Source organism: Rhinoraja longicauda, chromosome 34 (genome assembly GCF_053455715.1).
Source record: "Rhinoraja longicauda isolate Sanriku21f chromosome 34, sRhiLon1.1, whole genome shotgun sequence".
Taxonomy (NCBI): Eukaryota; Metazoa; Chordata; class Chondrichthyes; order Rajiformes; family Arhynchobatidae; genus Rhinoraja; species Rhinoraja longicauda.
Window position 1 is genome coordinate 1,285,938 of NC_135986.1, and position 26,138 is coordinate 1,312,075.

Here is a 26,138-nt window from a genome sequence, read left to right on the forward strand (position 1 = left end):
GGGGAGGGGCCACAAGGGTGTTGTGGAGGAGGGGAGGGGCCACAAGGGTGTTGTGGAGGGGAGGGGCCAGGGAGAGGGGGTTGTGGAGGAGGGGAGGGGCCAGGAGAGGGGGGTTGTGGAGGAGGGGAGGGGCCACAAGGGGGGTTGTGGAGGAGGGGAGGGGCCAGGAGAGGGGGTTGGGGTGAGCGTGCGCATGGCCGCGGGGACGCGCGCGTCGGACGTGATGACATCGGTGAGAGGGCGTTACGTGCAGCCTGACGTAGGGGGCAGCGCGACGGGGCCGAGGGGGGAGAGCGGGAGCCATGATGGTGAGAGAGAGAGAGAGAGAGAGAGTGGGGGGGACCACGGTGGGGAGGGGGAGGGGGAGGGGGGGGGTGGGGGAGAGAGGGCCATGATGGTGAGGGGGGGGTGGGGGAAGAGTGTGTGGGGGGAGGGGGAGAGGGAGGGAGGGAGGGCCATGATGGTGAGGGGGGGTGGTGGGAAGAGTGTGTGTGTGGGGGGAGGGAGGGAGGGAGGGCCATGATGGTGAAGAGAAGAGTGTGTGGGGGGGGGGGGAGAGGGAGGGAGGGCCATGATGGTGAGGGGGGGGTGGGGGAAGAGTGTGTGTGGGGAGGGAGGGAGGGCCATGATGGTGAAGAGAAGAGTGTGTGTGGGGGGGGGGGGGAGAGGGAGGGAGGGCCATGATGGTGAGGGGGGGTGGGGGAAGAGTGTGTGGGGGGGGGAGGGAGGGAGGGCCATGATGGTGAAGAGAAGAGTGTGTGGGGGGGGGGGGGAGAGGGAGGGAGGGCCATGATGGTGAGGGGGGGTGGGGGAAGAGTGTGTGTGGGGAGGGAGGGAGGGCCATGATGGTGAAGAGAAGAGTGTGTGGGGGGGGGGGGAGAGGGAGGGAGGGCCATGATGGTGAGGGGGGGTGGGGGAAGAGTGTGTGTGGGGAGGGAGGGAGGGAGGGAGGGCCATGATGGTGAGGGGGGGGTGGGGGAAGAGTGTGTGTGGGGAGGGAGGGAGGGAGGGAGGGCCATGATGGTGAGGGGGGGGTGGGGGAAGAGTGTGTGTGGGGGGGGAGGGAGGGAGGGCCATGATGGTGAAGAGAAGAGTGTGTGGGGGGGGGGGGAGAGGGAGGGAGGGCCATGATGGTGAGGGGGGGTGGGGGAAGAGTGTGTGGGGGGGGGGAGGGAGGGAGGGCCATGATGGTGAAGAGAAGAGTGTGTGGGGGGGGGGGGGAGAGGGAGGGAGGGCCATGATGGTGAGGGGGGGTGGGGGAAGAGTGTGTGGGGGGGAGAGGGAGGGAGGGCCATGATGGTGAGGGGGGGTGGGGGAAGAGTGTGTGTGGGGGGGGAGGGAGGGAGGGCCATGATGGTGAAGAGAAGAGTGTGTGGGGGGGGGGGGGAGAGGGAGGGAGGGCCATGATGGTGAGGGGGGGTGGGGGAAGAGTGTGTGGGGGGGGGAGGGAGGGAGGGCCATGATGGTGAAGAGAAGAGTGTGTGGGGGGGGGGGGGGAGAGGGAGGGAGGGCCATGATGGTGAGGGGGGGTGGGGGAAGAGTGTGTGGGGGGGAGAGGGAGGGAGGGCCATGATGGTGAGGGGGGGTGGGGGAAGAGTGTGTGTGGGGGGGGGGGGAGAGGGAGGGAGGGCCATGATGGTGAGGGGGGGGTGGGGGAAGAGTGTGTGGGGGGGGGGAGAGGGAGGGAGGGAGGGAGGGCCATGAGGGTGAGGGGTGTGTGGGGGGGGGGGAGAGGGAGGGAGGGAGGGCCATGATGGTGAGGGGGGGTGGGGGAAGAGTGTGTGGGGGGGGAGGGAGGGAGGGCCATGATGGTGAGGGGGGGGGGTGGGGGAAGAGTGTGTCGGGGGGGGGAGAGGGAGGGAGGGAGGGCCATGATGGTGAGGGGGGGGTGGGGGAAGAGTGTGTGGGGGGGGGGAGAGGGAGGGAGGGAGGGCCATGATGGTGAGGGGGTGTGGGGGAAGAATGTGTGGGGGGGGGAGAGGGAGGGAGGGCCATGATGGTGAGGGGGGGTGGGGGAAGAGTGTGGGGGGCCACGGTGGGGGTGGGGTGAGAGGGACCATGGTGGTGTGGGAGGGAGGGAGGGCCATGATGGTGAGGGGGTGGAGAGTGTGGGGGGGGGGGGGGCTAGAGAGAGAGAGAGTGGGACCATGGCGGGAAGAGAAGAGTGTGTGGGGGGGGGGTGGGGGAGGGCCATGGTGGTGAGGGGGGGGAGAGAGAGTGTGGGGGGTGGGGGTGAGGGGGAGAATGTGTGGGGCCATGTTGGTGAGCGGGGGGGGGAGTGTGTGGGATGGGGGCGGAGAGAGAGTGGGACCATGGTGGTGAACGGGGGGGAGAGTGTTGGGGGGGAGGAAGAGTGTGTGGGGGGGGTGAGGGGAGAGTGTGGAGGACCATGGTGGTGTGGGGGAGAGAGAGGGAGGGAAGGCCATGATGGTGAGCGTGTGGGGGGTGGGGGCGAGAGAGAGTGGGACCGTGGTTGTGGGGGGGGGGGGGAGTAGAGAGTGTGTGGGTTGGGGGAGAGTGGGACCGTGGGGGGGTGGGGAGAGGGAGGGCCATGATGGTGAGGGGGGTGGGGGGGAAGAGAATGTGGGGGGTGGGGGAGAGTAGGGGAGGGTGGGAGTGTGGGGGGGGGGGGGGAGAGTGGGAGGGGAGAGGGAGTGAGGGGAGAGTGTGAGAGCCATGATGGTGAGCGAGTGTGGGGGGGAGGGAGAGAAGATGGGGAGGGTAAATGGAAGGGAGTGCCGGGGTCATGCGGTGATGGGGGTGGAGGGGTTGTGAGAGGGGGGGTGGGGAGAGAGAAGGGGGTAGAGAATGTGGGCCATGATGGTGAAGGGAGGGGGAGTGTGGGGGGGGGGGGGGAAGAGTGGGCCATGATGGAGAGTGTGGGGGGGGAGAAGAGAGAGTGTGTGGGGGGGGGGGGGGGGGGTGTGGGAGCGAGAGAGAGAGCGGGGCCACGGTGGTCAGAGAGATTATGTGGGGAGAAAGGCGTGCGGGGGTTGGGGGAGAGAAAGAAGGGGGGTGAGTGGGGGGAGAGGGGGGAAGAGAGGGCCATGATGGTGAGGGGGTGGGGGAGAGAGGACGGGGTGTGAGAGGGGTGGGCGGGCGGGGAGTGAGAGTGGGGCCATCACGGTGAGTGGGGGGAGAGTGCGGAAGAGAGTGTGGTGGGGCCATGATGGTGAGGGGGGGTGAGAGGGAAGGGGGGGTGAGTGGGGGGGGGGGGGAGAGCGAGAAGGGGGAGTGTGGGGGGGGGGCCATGATGGTGAGAGGGGAGAGTAGTTGGGGGGTTGGGGTTTGCTGGGGGAGGGAGGGTGGGTGTTGCAATGGGGGGAAGTGTGAATGAGGGAGTTGGGTTTGCAGGGGGGGGGGGTAGGGAAACAGAGGGAGGGGCGAAGGTGGGTGGATAGCGAGGGGAGCATAGGGGTGAGGAAAGGTGAAGATAAGGTGGTTTGGGGGCACTGAGGAGGGGGGAGAGGAGTAGAGGGGGGGGAGCAGGCGGGAGGGAGAAGGGGAGCGGGTTGGGAGGGTGCGAGGGGGAGGAGCCAGGTGGGGGAGGGAGTGACTGGGAGGTGGGGTGCAGGGGGTGAGGTGAGATGGGGAATTGGGGTGATCGACCTGCCTGAGGGTGGGGGGGTGGGGAGACGAGTGTGGTTGCTTTTGGTGAGGATGGGGGGGGGAGGGAGTGACTGGGAGGTGGGGTGCAGGGGGTGAGGTGAGATGGGGAATTGGGGTGATCGACCTGCCTGAGGGTGGGGGGGTGGGAGACGAGTGTGGCTGCTTTTGGTGAGGATGGGGGGGGGGTCACATTAATTAAGAGGTTAATTAATAACCTCTCTCAATCTGTCCCCCCCTCCTCTCTCAATCTGCCCCCCCTCCTCTCTCAATCTGCCCCCCCCTCCTCTCTCAATCAGCCCCTCCTCCTCTCTCAATCCTCCCCCTTCCTCTCTCAATCTGCCCCCTCCTCTCTCAATCTGCCCCTCCTCCTCTCTCAATCCTCCCTTCCTCTCTCAATCTGCCCCCCCTCCTCTCACAATCTGCCCCCCCCCCTTCCTCTCTCAATCTGCCCCCCCTTTCCTCTCTCAATCTGCCCCCCCTCCTCTCTCAATCTGCCCCCCCTCCTCTCTCAATCTGCGCTCCCCCCATCTCCCTCAATTTTTCCCTGTCTTCCCACAGTATTCCATGTTCCCCCATTTTCCCATCCAACACACTAGGTGCAATTTGCAAAGGCAAATTGAGCCCGCGCCGACCAGCGATCCCCGCGCACTAACACTATCCTACACACACTAGGGACATTTTACATTTATTCCAAGCCAATTAACCTTACAAACCCGCACGTCTCAGGGAGTGCGGGGGGAAACCGGAGCACCCGGAGAAAACCCACGCGGTCATACGGAGAGCGTACAAACTCCACACAGACAGCACCCGAGGTCAGGATGGAACCCGGGTCTCCGGCGCTGTGAGGCAGCAGCTCTACCCGCTGCTCCAAGGCATTTTAATTTCGCTGGAATTCGAGCTATTAATTTAAAACTTTAGGATTTGGTGATTCCCCTCTCTTGGTTTGAATTATTTTTTTAATACTGGAACTGCAGATGCAGGTTTATACCATAGACACAAAGTGCCGGAGTATCTGAGCGGGACAGTCAGCATCTCTGGGGGGCGTCAGGGGAGGTGGCAATAAACGGCTATTGACTATTGACTATTGAATGTCCCGCCCGCTCCCCTGACATCAGTCTGAAGAAGGGTCTCGACCCGAAACGTCACCCGTTCTCTCTCTCCAGAGATGCTGCCTGACCTGCTGAGTTACTCCAGCACTTTGTGTCCACCTCTCCCTGTAGTTCAGACCCTCGACAATAGGTGCAGGAGGAGGCCATTCGGCCCTTCGAGCCAGCACCGCCATTCAATGTGATCATGGCTGATCATTCTCAATCAGTACCCCGTTCCTGCCTTCTCCCCATACCCCCTGACTCCGCTATCCTTAAGAGCTCTATCTAGCTCTCCCTTGAATGCATTCAGAGAATTGGCCTCCACTGCCTTCTGAGGCAGAGAATTCCACAGATTCACAACTCTCTGACTGAAAAAGTTTTTCCTCATCTCAGTTCTAAATGGCCTACCCCTTATTCTTAAACTGTGGCCCCTGGTTCTGGACTCCCCCAACATTGGGAACATGTTTCCTGCCTCTAACGTGTCGAACCCCTTAATAATCATACGTTTCGATAAGATCTCCTCTCATCCTTCTAAATTCCAGTGTATACAAGCCTAGTCACTCCAGTCTTTCAACATATGATAGTCCCGCCATTCCGGGAATTAACCTAGTAAACCTACGCTGCACGTCCTCAATGGCAAGATTATCCTTCCTCAAATTCGGAGACCAAAACTGCACACAGTACTCCAGATGCGGTCTCACTAGGGCCCTGTACAACTGCAGAAGGACCTCTTTGCTCCTATACTCAACTCCTCTTGTTATGAAGGCCAACATTCCATTGGCTTTCTTCACTGCCTGCTGTACCTGCATGCTTCCTTTCAGTGACTGATGCACTAGGACACCCAGATCTCATTGTACGTCCCCTGTTCCTAACTTGACACCATTCAGATAATACTCTGCCTTCCTATTCTTACCACCAAAGTGGATAACCTCACACTTATCCACATTAAACTGCATCTGCCATGCATCCGCCCACTCACACAACCTGTCCAAGTCACCCTGCAACCTCATAGCATCTTCCTCACAGTTCACACTGCCACCCAGCTTTGTATCGTCTGCAAATTTGCTAATGTTACTTTTAATCCCTTCATCCAAGTCGTTAATGTATATTGTAAATAGCTGGGGTCCCAGCACCGAGCCTTGCGGTACCCCACTAGTCACTGCCTGCCATTCTGAAAGGGACCCATTTATCGCCACTCTTTGCTTTCTGTCTGTCAACCAGTTTTCTATCCATGTCAGTACCCTACCCCCAATACCATGTGCTCGAGTCCTGGCAGCACCCTCCCAGACCTTCTCTCGCCCCTGGGTTGTTAGCGTGCACTTACCGCCTGTGTTTTCTGGCCTGCAGGTGCGTCGGAAGTGTGGGAGATAGCTGCCCGAGGAAGGCCGTGCAGAGGGAGGGAAGGACGAGAGGATGGAGTTTGCGGGGAGAGGAGCGAGGCCGCTGCCGGGCCAGGCATGGCCGGCGCAGCAGCGGGGGCCGGGGGTCTGGCGTCCGGCGTCCGTGAAGCCACGGGGAGAGGGGGCCCGGCCGCTGCCTAACCACGCCGCCTGGAACAACCTGACCAGGAAGAGGAAGGCGCCGGAGATGGTGGCCGGGGACTGGGGCTCGGTGGGAGGCAGCGGCTCCCGGGGCCGGAACGCCGGCACGTGGCCCGAGGAGAGCTGCGGTTTTGCCGGGCCGGCGGCGGGGAGCCGAGGCGCGGCACCTTGTGCCGGGGCCTGCCCGGTCCTGCCGAGGCGGCGGCGCCTCCACAACAGGCGCCGGCTGGTGCGGGCACTTCACCAGCTGCTGCACCACCGCATCTCCCCCCTCACCTTCCACCGGCGTCTCTGGGGGCTCGTCGCCGCCGGAGGGAGGAGGAGGAGGAGGGCGTTTCGCCGACATGGCACACCGCGGGGCGAGGCGCTGACGGGCGGAGGGAGCGCCCCGTCGCTGCGGGGCCGCCGCCAAGCGCTCCCAGAGGCCGGAGAGCTGTTCCGGACTGTGCTGGGGACCGGCGGCCGCGGGGCTCTGCCGGAGAGGGGATCCCGCCCGGCGGAGGGGAGTAGCGCCCCCTGGCCAACGCCCACGGGCAGGGGCACCACCGCCAAGCCGCCCCTCGCCAATTGCCAGCCCTCGCCCGTCGACTACAGGCTGCTGACTCCGGCCGCCGACAGGTTCGGCGTTCCCCCGGCGGTGAAGGAAGGCGCCGGATCCACGGCGCAGGCCGGTCACCGGGGGGCGGCAGCGGCGGCGGAGCGCGGCGAGGCCTCGGGCGCCAGGCTGCTGGGCAGGCTGAACGCCAACCGCGAACACCACCTCTACTCCCGCCTGCTCGCCCGCCAGAAGGATGCCCTGCAGCTGTGCCAGGCCGATGCCAGCGGTGACACCCGAGGCCTGGAGCAGCCCAAGGGCGGCTCGCTGAACCGCCCCAAGCCGGCAGAAGCAGGGAGCAGCAACCAGGAGCCCGGCTCTGGCGGGAGAGGTAAGAGAGTGTTTAGATTTTTTAGAGATACAGCACGGAAACAGGCCCTTCGGCCCACCGGGTCCGCACCGCCCAGCGATCCCCGCACACTAACACTATCCTACACCCACTAGGGATAATTTTTACATTTGCCCAGCCAATTAACCTACATACCTGCACGTCTTTGGAGCGTGGGAAGAAACCGAAGATCTCGGAGAAAACCCACGCAGGTCACGGGGAGAACGTACAAACTCCGTACAGACGGCGCCCGTAGACAGGATCGAACCTGAGTCTCCGGCGCTGCATTCGCTGTAAGGCAGCAACTCTACCGCTGCGCCACTGTGACCGCCCTTCGGCCCACCGAGTCCACGCCAACCATCCATCGCCCACTCACACACTAGTTCCATGTTATTCCATGTTCCCCAACACTCTGGGGACAATCAACATAGAGCCAGTGGTGTATTCAAGAGAGAGTTAGATTTAGCTCTTAGGGCTAACGGAATCAAGGGATATGGGGAGAAAGCAGGAACGGGGTACAGATTGTGGATGATCGGGCGGCACGGTAGCGCAGCGGTAGAGTTGCTGCTTTACAGCGAATGCAGCGCCAGAGACTCAGGTTCGATCCTGACTACGGGTGCTGCACTGTAAGGAGTTTGTACGTTCTCCCCGTGACCTGCGTGGGTTTTCTCCGAGATCTTCGGTTTCCTCCCACACTCCAAAGACGTACAGGTATGTAGGTTAATTGGCTGGGTAAATGTAAAAATTGTCCCTAGTGGGTGTAGGATAGTGTTAATGTACGGGGATCGCTGGGCGGCACGGACTTGGTGGGCCGAAAAGGCCTGTTTCCGGCTGTATATATATGATATGATATGATATGATCAGCCATGATCATATTGAATGGCGGTGCTGCCTCGATGGGCCGAATGGCCTACGCCTGCACCTATTGTCTATGCTTCTAAGAGTTTAGTTTATTGTCATCTGTATAGGGAAAAGCTTTTTTATTGCATGGTGTGCAACTGCAGAAGGAACTGCAGATGCTGGTTTAAACCGAAGGTAGATGCAAAATGCTGGAGTAACTCAGCGGGTCAGGCAGCATCTCATGGAGAGAAGGAATGGGTGACCAGCTCACAAGTTGACCAGTTCGTGAGTAGAATTAGGCCGTTTGGCCCATCGAGTCCACTCCGCCATTCAATCAATCCTAATCCCATTTTCCGGCCTTCTCCCCACAACCCTTGACGCCCGTTCTAATCGAGAACTTGTCTATCTCTGCCATAAAAATATCCACTGACTTGTGGCCTCCACAGCCGTCTGTGGCAATGAGTTCCACAGGTTCACCGCCCTTCAGCTCAAGAAATTCCTCCTCCTCTCCTTTCTAAAAGCACGTCCTTTAATTCTGAGGCTGTGCCCTCTGGTCCTAGACTCTCCCACCAGTGGAAACATCCTCTCCACATCCACTCTACCCAGGCCGCTCACTGTTCTGTACGTTTTAATGAGGACCGTCTCATCCCTAATCGGCGTGGACATGAAGGGTCGGATTAAGTTAGTGCGGGGCTTTAAATGTAAAAAATACACATAAATATTAAAACATAAATTATTTACTTGCACAGTAAACTAATTCAATTTTTTTTCTTTTGCTATATAGCCAGATAATCCGACAAATATATATCTGACACTTTAGTAATAGTATTACTTACATGTAGGTATCAATTTCAAATGTCAAAAGTAAACAAAACTACAATTTAAAAGTTACATTTTCTAGATTTAGCATGAGCAAACTTCATCGAGTACAGGCCCCAGTGACGACAAACGGCCATCCCTGGGGTCATTGTCGTAAACCTCCTCTGGAGCCTCTCCACAGCCAGCATATCCTTCCCCAGATACGGGGCCCAGATTTGCTCACAGTTAGTCCAAATGCGGCCTCACAGAGCCTCAGCATTACATCTCTCTGAAGGTTCGCTTGGGCAGCTTACACCTTAGTGGTGAAGAAGGATCTCGACTCGACCTGGGATGGCAGGACTTTCATATGAAGAAAGACTGGATAGACTCGGCTTGTACTCGCCGGAATTTAGAAGATTGAGGGGGGATCTTATAGTAACGTACAAAATTCTTAAGGGGCTGGACAGGCTAGATGCAGGAAGATTGTTCCCGATGTTGGGGAAGTCCAGAACAAGGGGTCACAGTTTAAGGATAAGGTGGAAATCTTTTAGGACCGAGATGAGAAAGTTTTTCTTCACACAGAGAGTGGTGAATCTGTGGAATTCTCTGCCACAGAAGGTAGTTGAGGCCAGTTCATTGGCTATATTGAAGAGGGAGTTAGATGTGGCCCTTGTGGCTAAAGGGATCAGGGGGTATGGAGAGAAGGCAGGTACAGGATACTGAGTTGGATGATCAGCCATGATCATATTGAATGGCGGTGCGTACAGGCTCGAAGGGCCGAATGGCCTACTCCTGCACCTATTTTCTATGTTTCTATGAAACGTCACCCATTCCTTCTGTCCAGAGATGCTGCCCGTCCCGCTGAGTTACACCAGCGTTTTGTGCCTCTCTACGGTATGAATATTGACTTCTCTAACTTATCAGGTGGAGAGACTGGTGTGTGTGGACGATCGCTGGTTGGCGTGGACATGAAGGGTGAACAAGGCCGGATTAATCTCGTGCGCATATGTTTAATACGGGCCTTTAAATGTAAAAAATACACATACATATTAAAACATAAATTATTTACTTGCACAGTAAACTAATTCAAATTTTTTTCATTTGCTATATAGCCAGATAATCCGACAAATATATATCTGACACTTTAGTAATAGTATTACTTACATGCAGGTATCAATTTCAAATGTCAAAAGTAAGAAAACTACAATTTAAAAGTTACATTTTCTAAGATTTAGCATGAGCAAATTTGTTGATGATATTGGAAATGTCTATTTATAGACAATAGACAATAGGTGCAGGAGGAGGCCATTTGGCCCTTCGAGCCTGTACGCACCGCCATTCAATGTGATCATGGCTGATCATTCTCAATCAGCACCCCGTTCCTGACTTCTCCCCATGCCCCCTGACTCCGCTATCCTTAAGAGCTCTATCTAGCTCTCTCTTGAATGCATTCAGAGAATTGGCCTCCACTGCCTTCTGAGGCAGAGAATTCCACAGATTCACAACTCTCTGACTGAAAAAGTTTTTCCTCATCTCAGTTCTAAATTGCCTCCCCCTTATTCTTAAACTGTGGTCCCTTGTTCTGGACTCCCCGAACATTGGGAACATGTTTCCTGCCTCTAACGTGTCCAATCCCTTAATAATCTTATATGTTTCAATAAGATCCCCTCTCATCCTTCTAAATTCCAGTGTATACAAGCCTAGCCGCTCCAGTCTTTCAACATACGACAGTCCCGCCATTCCGGGGTTTAACCTAGTGAACCTACGCTGCACGCCCTCAATAGCAAGAATGTCCTTCCTCAAATTTGGAGACCAAAACTGCACACAGTACTCCAGGTGCGGTCTCACTAGGGCCCTGTACAACTGCAGAAGGACCTCCTTGCTCCTATACTCAACTCCTCTTGTTATGAAGGTATTTCACGCAGACGTTCATGTTAAATGCTCGTTTAATGCAGAGTGAGATTGTTCAATCTGTGCAGCACCACATTTTCCAACCAAATTTAGTGAATAGTGTGCAGTTTTGGTCTCCAAATTCCCGGAACAGCAGGAAACATGTTCCCAATGTTAGGGGAGTCCAGAACCAGGGGCCACACAGTTTAAGAATAAGGGGTCAGCCATTTAGAACTGAGATGAGGAAAAACTTTTTCAGTCTGAGAGTTGTGAATCTGTGGAATTCTCTGCCTCAGAAGGCAGTGGAGGCCAATTCTCTGAATGCATTCAAGAGAGAGCTAGATAGAGCTCTTAAGGATAGCGGAGTCAGGGGGTGTGGGGAGAAGGCAGGAACGGGGTACTGATTGAGAATGATCAGCCATGATCACATTGAATGGCGGTGCGTACAGGCTCGAAGGGCCAAACGCTCACCAAATCCACCCAAAACTTCATCCTCAATATTATTGATGGTCTCCCAGTATCCACCTCCCCTCACATCCGGAATCTTGGAATCATCTTTGATCAAACCCTCTCCTTCGACAAACACATCAAACACATCACAAAGACAGCCTTCTTCCACCTCAAAAACATTGCCCGTCTCCGTCCATCCCTCTCCTCCACAGCTGCAGAAACCCTCATCCAAGCCTTCATCACCTCCCGTCTGGACTACTGCAACAGCCTCCTCTATGGCGCACCCTCAAAAATCATCAGTAAACTTCAACACATTCAAAACTCCGCTGCCCGTCTACTCACCCACACCCCGATCCGTGACCATATCACCCCCATCCTTTACAAACTCCACTGGCTCCCCATCCCCCAGAGAATCCAGTACAAAATCCTCCTCATGACCTACAAAGCCCTCCATAACCTGGCCCCATCCTACCTGACCGACATCCTCCACAGGCACACTCCCACCTGCACCCTCCGCTCTGCTGCTGCCAATCTCCTATCCCCCACATCCGGACCAAACTCAGATCCTAGGGGGACAGGGCTTTCTCCATCGCTGCTCCCACCCTATGGAACTCACTACCCCAAACCGTCAGAGACTCCTCCACACTCACCACATTCAAAACATCACTGAAGTCTCACCTGTTCAGTACTGCCTTCAACCACTGAAGGTCACCTCACCTTCTGACTCCTTTCTCAGTTCGTTTACTTATTTATCTATTTATTCACTTCCCTATGTTCTCTAAATCCCTGTAAAGCGTCTTTGAGTATATGAAAAGCGCTATATAAATGTAATGCATTATTATTATTATTATTGTCTAATGTGCAAAACATGGGATGTAATCCGCAAACCCCTTCAGCTCCTTAATTCGAGCTGGTAAGCCACCTCACTTGCCCCTGTGTGAAGATTGTCCACCGTTGCCGTACAGGTCAGGCCGAGGCGGTGGAGGTGAACGGGCACGGGGTGAGTGACCCGGACGATGTTCAGCGGTCGGAGAGTGGCGATGGGAGGCCGCGGCCAGCGCCGGCAGCGGAGGACGGCGCCATCATCATCAGCCACGTGTGCAGCATTGGCGAGCAGATGGCCGAGCAGCTGTTTGGCGGCGAGGAGGACGAGGACGGCGGCGGCAAGCACGGGCTGCCCGGCGGCGCCGGAGACTCGGAGACGGAGGGCACCGCGCCCGAGCAGCCCCGGGCCGGCACCAACCACGTGGCGGTGATGAGCGATGACCACGTCACCTGCATTCATGGTGAGGGAGGGAGCGCTGCACTGTGGGAGGGGGGGGGGGGTGAGGGAGGATCGCACTGTGGGGGGGGGGTGAGGGAGGGAGGGTCGCACTGTGGGGGGGGTGAGGGAGGGAGGGTCACACTGTGGGGGGGGGGGGGTGAGGGAGGGAGGATCGCACTGTGGGGGGGGGGGGGGTGAGGGACGGAGGGCACCGCGCCCGAGCAGCCCCGGGCCGGCACCAACCACGTGGCAGTGATGAGCGACGACCACGTCACCTGCATTCATGGTGAGGGAGGGAGCGCTGCACTGTGGGAGGGGGGGGGGGTGTGAGGGAGGATCGCACTGTGGGGGGGGGGGTGAGGGAGGGAGGGTCGCACTGTGGGGGGGGGGTGTGAGGGAGGATCGCACTGTGGGGGGGGGGGTGAGGGAGGGAGGGTCGCACTGTGGGGGGGGGGTGAGGGAGGGAGGGTCGCACTGTGGGGGGTGGGGGGTGGGGGTGAGGGAGGGAGGGCCGCACTGTGGGAGGGGCGGGGGTGAGGAAGTGCTGCGCTGTGGGAGGGGGGGGGGAGGTGAGGGAGGGTCGCACTGTGGGGGGAGGGGTGAGGGAGCACCATGCTGTGGAGCAAAGAGGACGATACAGAGTTACTCCAGCATTTTGCATCTGTCTCTGGTGTAAACCAGCATCTGTGGTCCCTTCAGACACGGTAAGATGTGTGGGAAAGAAAACTGCAGATGCTGGTATAAACCGAAGGTAGACACAAAATGCTGGGGTAACTCAGCGGGTCAGGCAGCATCACGGGAGAGAAGGAATGGGTGACGTTTCGGGTCAAGACCCTTCTTCAGACTGATGTCAGGGGAGGGGGGGGCGGGACGACTCTGACATCGGTCTGAAGAAGGGTCTCGACCCGAATCGTCACCCATTCCTTCTCTCCAGAGATGCAGCCTGAGCCGCTGAGGCACTGCACCATCTTGTGTCTCACTTGCTGCACGGTGTTCTCTCCCCCCTGGCAGGTCTCCTGGACGAGTACATCCAAGCCTACGGCAGCCTGATCCCGCTGAACACCGACGAGGTCGTCGAAAAGCTGCAGGACGTCTTTGAAGAAGACTTTGCCACTCCCCACAGGTACGTGATCACCTGTAGGCCCCTCCAACCTTTCAGGACGGCCCTTTCGCCTGGCGGGTGGAGCGCTGGAGACCCGGGTTTGATCCTGACTACGGGCGCAGTCTGTACCTTCTCCCCGTGCCCTGCGTGGGTTTTCTCCGGGTGCTCCGGTTTCCTCCCACATCCCAAAGACGTGCAGGTTTGTGGGCTAATCGGCTTCTGTAAATTGTCCCTAGTGTGTGTAGGACATAACTAGTGTACGGGTGATCCATGGTCTCAGTGGATCAAAGTGCCTGTTTCCACGCTGCGTCTCCAAGCTAAATATTTATACACAAAGTGCTGGAGTAACTCAGCAGGTCAGGCAGCATCTCAGGGGGAGAAGGAATGGGTGACGTTTCGGGTCGAGACCCTTCCTCAGGTATAACTAGTTTCGTTTATTCTTGGTACGTGTACCGAGTTACAGCGAAGCTTTATGTTTTGTTGCGTGACAATAGACAATAGGTGCGGGAGTAGGCCATTCGGCCCTTCGAGCCAGCGCCGCATGCTATCCAGCCAGCGGAAAGACAATGCATGATTACAATCAAGGTGAAGGTAGACACAAGGTGCTGGAGTAACTCACCGGGACAGGCGGCACCTCTGGAGAGAAGGAATGGGTGACGTTTCGGGACGAGACCCTTCTTCAGACCCATTCCTTCTCTCCAGAGATGCTGCCTGCCCTGCTGAGTTACTCCAGCACCTTGTGTGTCTATATCTTTTGTGTAACCCAGCATCTGCAGTTCCAGTCGTGCCGTTTCTGCACTGCATCTGTTAACTAAGCTAAATAAAGAGGATGTTGCCAGGATTTAGTAGCAAGGAGGTCCTACTGCGGTTGTACAGGGCCTTGGTGAGACCACACCTGGAGTATTGCGTGCAGTTTTGGTCTCCTAATTTGAGGAAGGACATTCTTGCTATTGAGGGAGTGCAGCGTAGGTTCATCAGGTTAATTCCCGGGATGGCGGGACTGACATATGATGAAAGACTGGGTTGAATGGGCTTGTATTCACTGGAATTTAGAGAGGGGATCTTACAGAAACATATAAAATTGTTAAAGGATTGGACAGGCTAGATGCAGGAAAAAATGTTCCCAATGTTGGGGGAGTCCAGAACCAGGGGGTCACACAGTTTAAGAATAAGGGGTCGGCCATTTAAGACTGAGATGAGGAAAAACTTTTTCACCCAGAGAGTTGTGAATCCGTGGAATTCTCTGCCGCAGAAGCCAGTGGAGGCCAATTCACTGGCGTTTTTCAAGACAGAGTTAGATTTAGCTCTTAGGGCTAACGGAATCAAAGGGTATGGGGGACAAAGCAGGAACGGGGGTACTACTAATTTTGGATGATCAGCCATGATCACATTGAATGGCGGTGCTATAATGTAGATAATATGGTTGATCGACCTGGCTCGAATGGCCTACTCCTGCAGCTATTTTTTGTATGTTTCTGTTTCTAACCTTTGCCTGGCCTCTTGTTTGTTTGTGTGTTTGCGTGCGTGTGTGCGCGTGCGTGCGTGCGTGCGTGCGCAGGAAGACGATGATTCACCACGTGATGCAGTCTTACCACCGGATGGTCGGGAACAGCGCCGTGCGTAACTTCCGTGTGACCTACAAGAGGCACGTGCTCACCATGGATGACCTGTCTACCCTGTACGGCCAGAATTGGCTGAACGACCAGGTTTATATTACTTCTCTTCTCAGACATCTCGTGTTTGTGCAAGAATCTCATTTTCGAGGGTTGGATATTTTCGAGGGTTAATGATAGCGGAGTCGGGGGGGTATGGGGGAGAAGGCAGGAACGGGGCACTGATTGTGGATGATCAGCCACGATCGCGCTGAATGGCGGTGCTGGCTCGAAGGGCCGAACGGCCTACTCCTGCACCTATTGTTTATTGACGAGAATGTAAAAGTAATGCTGAGGCTTTATCTCGTAGTCCCCAGCATGTGTGGGATAGTGTTCGTGTGTGGGGCTCGCTGGTCGGAGAGTATAAGAAAATAACTGCAGATGCTGGTACAAATCGAAGGTATTTATTCACAAGATGCTGGAGTAACTCAGCAGGTCAGGCAGCATCTCGGGAGAGAAGGAATGGGTGACGTTTCGGGTCGAGACTGATGTCAGGGGGGGGGGAGGCTGGTCAGAGAGTGATAGATACAGTGTGGAGACAGGCCCTTCGGCCCAACTCGCCCACACCGGCCAACAATGCCCCTGCTACACTAATCCCACCTGCCTGTGCTTGGTCCATATCCCTCCAAACCTGTCCTATCCATGTACCTGTCTAACTGTTTCTTAAACGATGGGATAGTCCCAGCCTCAACTACCTCCTCCGGCAGCTTGTTCCATACACCCACCACCCTTTGTGTGAAAAGGTTACCCCTCGGATTCCTATTAAATCTTTTCCCCTTTACCTTGAACCTATATCCTCTGGTCCTCGATTCCCCTACCCTGGGCAAAAGACTCGATGGGCCGAAGGGCCTGTTTCCACATCGTATCTCTAAACTAAAAAAAGAACTGTCTGCACATTCTTTGCTTCCGTGAATATCTGTTTTGGAAGCACATTTTAAAAAGAATTGGGCAGGTACCTGGATAGGAAACATTTAGACAGGTATGGGCCAAACATGGACAAATGGAACCAGCTTAGGTGGGGCATGTTGGCTGGCACGGACTCGGTGGGCTGAAGGGCCTGTTTCTGTACTCCGAGTCTGGTCAGGCGAGTTCTGTTGAACGAATTAAAAGGTTCACATTTCAAGTCCGTGCCCTGTCACAGCGGGGAGCAGTTCATCAGGTCAGAAGTGATCGGAGCAGAATTAAGACATTCGGCCCCTCAAGTCTACTCCGCCATTCAATCGTGGCTGATCTAAGTACAAAACTTAGATTCCAGTACAAAATCCTCCTCATGACCTACAAAGCCCTCCATAACCTGGCCCCATCCTACCTGACTGACCTCCTCCACAGACACACTCCCACCTGCACCCTCCGCTCTGGTGCTGCTAACCTCCTGTCCCCCCCCATCCGGACCAAACTCAGATCCTGGGGGGACAGGGCTTTCTCCATCGCTGCTCCCACCCTCTGGAACTCACTACCCCAAACCGTCAGAGACTCCTCCTCACTCACCACATTCAAAACATCACTGAAGTCTCACCTGTTCAACACTGCCTTCAACCACTAACCGTCACCTCACCTTATTTTTCCTTTTCTGTTCGTTTATTTATTTATCTATTTATTTATTTTTTCTATGTTTTAGCAAGCCCTGTAAAGCGTCTTTGAGTTTTTAGAAAAGCGCTATACAAATGTAATGCATTATTATTATTATTATTATTATTATTATTATTATTATTATCTATCTATCTCTCCCTCCTAACCCCGTTCTCCTGCCTCCTCCCCTGACGCCCACTTACGAATCAGGAATCTCTATCTCTGCCGTAAATATATCTGATTTGTCCCTGAAAGAGTTTGATTAGTGGCAGAGTGAGGACAGGAGAAGCTGCCGTCTCTGTCAGCTTGCAGCGCCGGCTGAGAGCCGTGGGAGCTGGGGTTTGGGATGCAACCGTTGTGGATGATGGGCAGAGAGAGGAGGGGAGAGGGTGGTGTTATTCTGCCCGCCGGGGCGGTGTTTGCGTCACGCTGGTGAGGGATGACGTGCTCTTTCTCGTGTTGTACCGCAGGTCATGAACATGTACGGAGACCTGGTTATGGACTCTGTCCCTGACAAAGTAAGTCTGTCTACCCTCTATGGTCTGTACATGTGTGTACGTGGGCGTGTGTGCATGTGTGTTTGAGCATGCTCGTGTGTGTCTGCACGCATGTGTGTGTTTGAGTGTGCGTGTGTGCGCGCGCATGTATATACGTGCATGTGTGTTTGAGCATGCTTGTATGTATGTGCATGTGTGTGTTTGAGTGTGCGCGTGCGTGTGTGTTTGAGCATGCTTGTGTGTGCGCGCATGTGTGTGTATGCGTGTGTGTTTGAGCATGCTTGTATGTATGTGCATGTGTGTTTGAGTGTGTGTATGTGCGTGTGTGTTTGAGCATGCTTGTATGTATGTGTTTGAGTGTGTGTGTGTGTTTGAGCATGCTTGTATGTATGTGCATGTGTGTGTTTGAGTGTGTGTGTGTGTGTTTCAGCATGCTTGTCTGTATGTGCATGTGTGTGTTTGAGTGTGTGTGTGTGTTTGAGCATGCTTGTATGTATGCATGTGTGTGAGTGTGCGCGCATGCGTGTGTGTTTGAGCATGCTTGTGTGCGTGTTTGAGCGTGCTTGTGTGTGTACGCGTGTGTGTTTGGGCGTGCATGTGTGTTTGGGCGTGCGTGTGTGTTTGAGTGTGTGTGTGTGTGCGCATGTGTTTTTGGGCGTGCGTGTGTGTTTGAGTGTGCGAGGGTGCCTGAGTGTGCGAGGATCACCAACAGAGCGGCACGCTGGCACAGCGGGTAGAGCTGCTGCCTCAGAGCACCAGAGACCCGGGATCGATCCTGACCACAGGTGCTGTCAGTACGGAGTTTGCACGTTCTCCCCGTGAACCGCGTGGGTTTTCTCCGGGTGCTCCGGTTTCCTCCCACACTCCAACGATGTACATGTTTGTAGGTTAATTGGCTCTGTAAATTGTAAATTGTCCCTTGTGTGTGTAGGATAGAACTAGTGCATGGGGGTTTGAGGGTCGGTGGGACGAAGGGCCTGTTTCCGCGCCGTATCTCTAAAGTAAACTAAACTAATTGATCTCCCCAGGCCGGCAGCTCCCAGGTAATCCACCGCTACTCCTTGCACTTACCTCAAGATTGCAGAGCAATTAGAAAGCTAATGGCATGTTGGCCTTCACAACGTGAGGATTTGAGTATAGGAACAAAGAGGTCCTTCTGCAGTTGTACAGGGCCCTGATGAGACCACATCTGGAGTAATGTGTGCAGTTTTGGTCTCCTAACTTGAGGAAGGACGTCCTTGCCATTAAGGCAGTGCAGCGTAGGTTCACCAGGTTAATCCCTGGGATGGCGGGACTGTCATATGAGGAAAGATTGGAAAGACTGGGCTTCTATTCACGAGTTTAGAAGGATGAGAGGGGATCTTACCGAAACGTATAAAATTATAAAAGAACTGGACAGACCAGATGCAGGAAAAGCGTTCCCAATGTTGGGGGAGTCCAGAACCAGGGGCCACACAGTCTAAGAATAAAGGGGAGGTCATTTAAAACTGAGGTGAGAAGAAGCTTTTTCACCCAGAGAGTTGTGAATTTGTGGAATTCTCTGCCACAGAGGGCAGTGGAGGCCAAATCACTGGATGAATTTTTAAAGAGAGTTTGAGAGAGCTCTGGGGGCTAGTGGAATCAAGGGATCTGGGGAGAAGGCAGGCACGGGTTACTGATTGTGGATGATCAGCCATGATCACAATGAATGGCGGTGCTGGCTGGAAGGGCCAAATGGCCTCCTCCTGCACCTTGTTTCTATGTTTCTGTGACAGGTAGGGATTGACGAGGCGGTTTGTGAAGGAAGGATTGTTGCATAGAAACATAGAAACTAGGTGCAGGAGTAGGCCATTCGGCCCTTCGAGCCTGCACAGCCATTCAATATGTTCATGGCTGATCATCCAACTCAGTATCCCGTACCTGCCTTCTCTCCATACCCCCTGATCCCTTTAGCCACAACGGCCACATCTAACTCCCTCTTAAATATAGCCAATGAACTGGCCTCAACTACCTTCAGTGGCAGAGAATTCCACAGATTCACCACTCTCTGTGTGAAAAAATACTCGGTCCTAAAAGACTTCCCCCTTATCCTTAAACTGTGACCCCTTGTTCTGGACTTCCCCAACATCGGGAACAATCTTCCTGCATCTAGCCTGTCCAACCCCTTAAGAATTTTGTAAGTTTCTATAAGATCCCCCCTCAATCTTCTAAATGCGTTCGGATCGCGTGGGTGTGGGGGTGGGGACGATGGGCGTGGCACTGGGGAGATTTCATCCCAAACGACCCTAACCCTCTGTGTCCTTCACTCAGGTTCACTTCTTCAACAGCTTCTTCTACGACAAGCTCCGAACCAAGGGATACGATGGAGTGAAAAGGTGGACCAAAAATGTAAGGAGAAAAAACTGCAGACGCCGGTTTTAAATCGAAGGTAGACGCAAAATGCTGGAGTAACTCAGCGGGTCAGGCAGCATCTCTGGAGAGAAGGAATGGGGGACGTTTCGGGTCGAGCCCCTGATGTCAGTCTGAAGAAGGGTCTCAACCCAAAACGTCACCCATTCCTTCCCCCCTCCCCTGACATCAGTCTGAAGAAGGGTCTCGACCAGAAACGTCACCCATTCTCTCTCTCCAGAGATGCTGCCTGACCCGCTGAGTATTTTGTGTCTACCTTCGACCAAAAATGTAAGATCCTTCTGCAGAACCACCCCTTAACCCATCCTGTTCTCACTCGAAGGCAGCGTCAGCCTCTGCCTCTGTCCCTGTCCCTGTCTCAATCCTTTCAGGTTTATCTTGAGCAAGTGACACACACAACAGTACAGCACAGGAACAGGCCCACAGACGGTGGTGGAGGCCAAGTCAATGGACATTTCTTAAGGTGGAGATTGACAAATTCTTGATTAGCACGGGTGACAGGTTATGGGGAGAGCCAGTTAACCTACAAACCCACACGCGTGTCTTTGGAGGTTTGCATCTCTAAGATCACCCTTCATCCTCCTGCGCTCCGGGGAATAGAGTCCCAGCCTGCTCAACCTCTCCCTGTAGCTCAGGCCCTCGAGTCTTGGCAACATCCTCGTAAACCTTCTCCGCGCCCTTGCCAGCTTGACGACATCTTTCCTATACCTGACTCAGGTAAGGGGTTACCTGGTGGTGAGCTAAGACTTGGACAGAGTGGATGAGGAGAGGATGTGTCCACTAGTGGGAGAGTCTGGGACCAGAGGGCACAGCCTCAGAATTAAAGGACGTTCCTTTAGGAAGGAGATGGGGGGGGGTGGCAAATGTCTTTAGCCAAAGGGCGGTGAATCTGTGGGATTCTTTGCCGCAGAAGGCTGTGGAGGCCAAGTCAGTGGATATTATTAAGGAGATTGTTGATTAGCACCGGTGACAGGGGTTATGGGGAGAAGGCAGGGGGTGGGGTTGAGAGGGAGAGATAGATCGGCCATGATTGAATGGTGGAACAGACTTGATGGGCTGAATGGCCTAATTGTGCTGCTAGAACTTATGAACGTCTGTGCCGAAGATGCTGCCAATTACTGTTCTCCTCTGCCTGCACGTGATCCGTATCCCTCCGTTCCCTGCGTATCCACCCTTTGGGTCTCGACCTGAAACGTCACCCATTCCTTCTCTCCAGAGATGCTGCCTGTCCCGCTGAGTTACTCCAGCGTTTTGAGTCTATATTGGGTTTAAACCAGCATCCGCATGCAGTTCCTTCCTACAACATTGATTGCTGTCTGTTCATCCCACAGGTTGATATCTTCAACAAGGACCTGCTGCTGATCCCCATTCACCTGGAGGTGCACTGGTCCCTGATTTCCGTCGATGTGCGTCAGAGGACCATCACCTACTTTGACTCTCAGCGTACTCTCAACAGGCGGTGCCCCAAGGTACAGCTGAAGGAATTGGGTCCCAGCGTTTACTTGGGGGATTATCGCTTCCGTCATGTCACAGAGTGATACAGCGTGGAAACAGGCCCAACTCGCCCACACCGGCCAACATGTCCCAGCTACACTCGTCCCACCTGCCCGCGTTTGGTCCATATCCCTCCAAACCTGTCCTGTCCATGTACCTGTCTGTTTCTTAAACGTTGGGCTAGTCCCAGCCTCAACTACCTCCTCAGGCAGCTTGTTCCATACACCCGATGGGCCGAAGGGCCTGTTTCCACGTTGTATCTCTAAACTAAGATAAGAAGTGTCCGCACATTCTTTGCTCCCCTGAATATCTGTTTTGGAAGCACATTCTCGATTCCCCTACTCGGTGCATCGCTCATTTCCTTTGGTAAGTATTTTACCCATCCCATGAGTGCAAATCTTCATTTACTGTGTCTTCCGCTGATCAAGTAGCCTATCGGGGAACCACCCTGACCAAGGTCATCATTTGCCGGCCCTGATTTGTCCTGGTCTTTTCTTGCTTAAAGTTTTTCTGACCTTTCCCTCCCCTTCCTCTCCTGCCCCTCTGCTACTTTCAGTCTAAAAAAGGGTCCCGACCCAAAACGTCACCTATTCTGGGAGCGGGAGAGGGACGAGGAGAGCATTATAACATAACAGTTCCAGAGAGAACATGTCCGATATGCACTTTGTCTTTTTATTTGTAAGCCACCATCCACAGTTCCTTGTGCCTTCGTCTATCACTAGCTTGGCTTTGTGCCACCCTACCTCTCTCCCAGCTTTCTGTCCTCCCCCACTACAATCCGTCTGAAGAGAGGTCCCGTCCCTATCCATGTTCTCCACAGATGCTGCCTGACCCGCTGAGTTACTCCAGCACTCTGTGAAACGTCACCTATCTATGTTCTCCACAGATGCTGCCTGACCCGCTGAGTTACTCCAGCACTCTGTGAAACGTCACCAATCCATGTTCTCCACAGATGCTGCCTGACCCGCTGAGTTACTCCAGCACTCTGTGAAACGTCACCTATCCATGTTCTCTACAGATGCTGCCTGACCCGCTGAGTTACTCCAGCACTCTGTGAAACGTCACCTATCCATGTTCTCCACAGATGCTGCCTGACCCGCTGAGTTACTCCAGCACTGTGTGAAATGTCACCTATCCATGTTCTCCACAGATGCTGCCTGACCCGCTGAGTTTCTCCAGCACTCTGAAATGTCACCTATCCATGTTCTCCACAGATGCTGCCTGACCCGCTGAGTGACTCCAGCACTCTGTGAAACGTCACCTATCCATGTTCTCCACAGATGCTGCCTGACCCGATGAGTTACTCCGGCACTCTGTGTCTGTCTTTGATATAAACCAGTGTCTGCTGTTCTTTGTTTCTACTACTTGCATCTGCTGCCTGCTTTACACTGACTCTCGGAGTCCCACGCTAAGAGAGCTGTGGAACTTAAACGGGATGCGCATGCCAATCTTGCTGTGATTAATAAAAAATACCTGACTTTTCATTTCCGTCGTAGCACATTGGAAAGTACCTGCAGGCGGAGGCTGTAAAGAAGAACAGACAAGACTTCTACGAAGACTGGAAGGGATATTTCAAAATGGTGGGTGTCCTAAAGTCAATGTTTCAATGGCAGACAGACATCACCCGTAGTCAGGTTCAAACCCAGGTCTCTGGTGCTGTGAGGCAGCAACTCTACCACTGTGCCAGTGTGCTGCCCGAGTGTCCTTTTGTGTATTAAGGGTGGTGCAGCGGTAGAGTTGCTGCCTTGCAGCACCAGAATCATAATCATACTTTGTTAGCCAAGTATGTTTTGCAACATACGAGGAATTTCATTTGCCATACAGGTCATACCAATAATAAGCAACATTGACGCACAAAATACATTTTGACATGAACATCCACCACGGTGACGCCTCCACATTCCTGACCGTGATGGAAGGCGAAACAAAGTTCAATCTCTTCCCTTCTTTGTCCTCCCGCGTTTGGGAGCCTCCAGCCTTCCGTTGACGGGACGATCTTGACTCCCGTAGCCGGCAGCGTTTGGGCCCTGCACGTCGGGGCGATCAAGCTCCTGCATCTGGGGGGGAATCTCAGCTCCCCCACGCCCAGCGATCGGACCTGGGTTCAGTCCTGGCTGCGGGTGTTTGACTGTACGCAGTTTGTACATCCTCCCCGTGTCCACGTGGGTTTTCTTCGAGAACTTCGGCTTCCCCCCGCACTCGAAAGACACACAGGTTTGTAGGTTAATTGGCCTGGTATAATTGTAAATTGTACCTAGTGTAGGATAATGTTAATGTGCGGGGATCGCTGGTCAGCACGGACTCAGTGGGCTGAAGGGCCTGTTTCCGCACTGTTTCTCTAAACTAAACTAAAACCAACAACTGCAATTCTTTGTTTCTACTGGGGTGTGGAAACTGGACAGGATTTGATAAAGCTCAAAGACAAAACTGATCGGCACAGCTGTCGAAACATCCTAATCTAGACTAAAATGTAGGATTTAGCTTGTATAATTGCCTTATGTTGGTCCACTAGGTTTAAGTTGGAAGCATGTGGAATATTTATAAGTATTCTCTGAGATCTTCGGTTTCCTCCCACACTCCAAACACGTGCAGGTTTGTCGGTTAATTGGCTTGGTAAATGTAGAAATTGTCCCTAGTGTGTGTAGGATAATGTTAATGTCCTGGTCGGCGCGGACCCGGTGGGCCGAAGGGCCTGTTTCTGTTCAGTATCTCTAGTTTCCCTCTCCTCTGACTCAGTCTGAAGAAGGGTCTCGACCCGAAACGTCACCTATTCCTTTTCTCCAGAAATGCTGCCTGGTCCATTTTGTGTCTGTAAATACAGGTACTCCTCAGTTTCCGATGGGGTTCCGTTCCGAGAAACCCATCGGAAACCGAAAATATTGTAAGTGGAAATGCATTGAGAACGCGCGACCGCGTGCCCGGTCGCTGCCATCTGCGCCATCGTAAAGTTGAACTATCGCAAGTGGAAGCATCGTAAACTGAGGAGTAGCTGTAAGTTACTCCAGCTTGATGAAGTGATTAGATGGTGCTGCAGAGTAACGTGGCCATTGCGTGTTCTGAGGTTGACATTGTAGCTGCGGGCTAACCTGAGCCGTTGTTTTGCAGAATGTGGCGAGGCAGAACAATGACAGTGACTGTGGAGCCTTTGTCCTGCAGGTACGCTCACCTCCATCATTGTCTCCATCAATTGGGCCGCTGGTCCTCTCGGCCAGAGTACAGCGTGTGGGAAAAATTTGCTCTCCTTTGTGTGACCAACTCCTTCCTGACCCCTCAAATGGCTGGGGTCCAATTTCCTCCATCTGCCACTAGTTCAGTTTATTATTGTTCATAAGTTTGCAAGACATGGGAGCAGAATTAGACCATTTGGCCCAGCGCGTCTATTCCACCATGCAATCGTGCCTCATCTTCATAAGGGATAGGAGCAGAATTAGGACATTCAGCCCATCGAATCTACTCTGCCATACAATGATGGCAGGCCTTCATTAGTAGCAGAATTAGGCCATTCAACCTGTTATTCAATTATGGCTGATCTATCTCTCCTTCCTAACCCCATTCTCCTGCCTTCTCCCCATAACCCCTGGCACCCGTACTAATCAAGAATATATCGATCTCCTCCTTAAAAATATCCTTTGACTTGGCCTCCACCTAGGGTTGCCAACTGTCCCGTATTAGCCGGGACATCCGGTATTTTGGGCTAAGTTGGTTTGTCCCGCCCTTGTCCTGTATTCGGCCCGACGGGGCGCCATAGGCCCAGACAGTGTAGGTCCGGACGCTGTAGGTCCAGACAGTGTAGGCCCGGGCGCCGCCTAACGGAGGTTGCATAGCAACCCGTCTCCCGGCCCGGGCGGCCGCCATTGGTGGAGCGGGAGCACGTGGCCGCTGGCTGGGTGAGGTCACGTGGGGCGCGGGGCGGTGACGTCGACGTCACCTTGTCCCTTATTTAGGAGTGAGATAGTTGGCAACCCTACCTCCACCACCATCTGCAGCAATGAATGCCACAGATTTACCCGCCCTCTGGCTAGAGAAATTGCTCATCTTTGTAAAGCGATGTCCGTTTGTTCTGGGGCAGTGCCCCTGTGGTGCCAGACTCCTCCACTCACCCTTAACACAAGTGGGCTTTGCCTTGTGTCGTTGCAGTTCTGCAAATGCCTGGCGCTGGAGCAGCCATTCAGCTTCACCCAGCAGGACATGCCCAAGCTACGCCGGCAGATCTACAAGGAACTCTGCAACTGTAAGCTGGCTGTGTGAGGGGGGAATCCAGTGCCAGGGGTGACTGACCGACCGTCCACCCCCAACCCTTTCACGGACATTACAAACGGCTACACGGGAGGAGAAGGCCTGACGATACAGGCCCGGCCTTCACACACGTTCACACATCAAACCGGTTTTCTCTCCTTTTTTTTAAAAAGAAACGAAAAACCTTTTTTTTTTTCTATGCCATATTTGTTCAGTATTGAAGTGTTGAACATTTTTGAGATTCTGGTTAGCTGTGTTGTGTATTCACATCAGGATCACGAGACATAACAATATCGGCGGTGGTGACTGGGGCTGGAGGTGTCTGGACATTTGGGTTTGTAAGCTGGGACAGTTGTGGGTGGGGGGGAGAGTTCTGTGTGGGGGCGGAGGGGAGGAGAGGGGGCAGACCTTCTCCACCGAGCGCCCGCTTGGATCGGAGGCTTGTGGGATGGGCGTGGGGTGGGGTGGGGCAGGGCGGCCAAACGTGGATCTACCTTAAACCGTAGCGGTGATTCACTGTCCAAGTCCACCGACTCAGCTTGAAGACGGTTGTGTCGGTGCTCTCTTTCATGTGGTTTTTTTTCTGTAGTTTTTTTATATATATATATATATATATGGAATTTGACCAGTGACCAAAATGTTTTGAGAGGGGATGAGGGGGGGGGGGGGGAAGCACGTCACCAACACCAGTCAAGTACCTGCCCATTGGCGGAGGGAAAGCTGGGTCTGTTCACCCCCTGGAGACCACACTGCATCGTAGCGGCATTCGAGTGAGCGTTCAGGGAGGGATAGAGAGA

General features: G+C 54.4%; 1 protein-coding gene across 1 annotated transcript; it reads left to right on the top strand.

The window, feature by feature from the left end:
• The first annotated feature begins 263 nt into the window (after nucleotides 1–263).
• Nucleotides 264–25,693, top strand: LOC144609653 (uncharacterized). Its single transcript, XM_078428155.1, has 11 exons — nucleotides 264–308; nucleotides 6,045–7,164; nucleotides 12,105–12,425; nucleotides 13,415–13,526; nucleotides 15,064–15,211; nucleotides 17,197–17,244; nucleotides 19,513–19,590; nucleotides 20,943–21,080; nucleotides 22,602–22,685; nucleotides 24,211–24,261; nucleotides 25,243–25,693. The coding sequence occupies exons 2-11, from the start codon at nucleotides 6,111–6,113 to the stop codon at nucleotides 25,351–25,353; spliced, it is 2,145 nt and encodes a 714-aa protein (XP_078284281.1). The 5' UTR covers nucleotides 264–308; nucleotides 6,045–6,110; the 3' UTR covers nucleotides 25,354–25,693.
• The last annotated feature ends 445 nt before the right edge of the window (nucleotides 25,694–26,138 follow it).

Coding starts and splice junctions, on each gene's coding strand:
- LOC144609653 (XM_078428155.1), top strand. CDS start 6,111: ATGGAGTTTGCGGGGAGAGGAGCGAGGCCGCTGCCGGGCCAGGCATGG. Junction 15,212..17,196: donor AGAATTGGCTGAACGACCAG/GTTTATATTACT, acceptor GTTGTACCGCAG/GTCATGAACATGTACGGAGA. Junction 17,245..19,512: donor TGGACTCTGTCCCTGACAAA/GTAAGTCTGTCT, acceptor TCCTTCACTCAG/GTTCACTTCTTCAACAGCTT.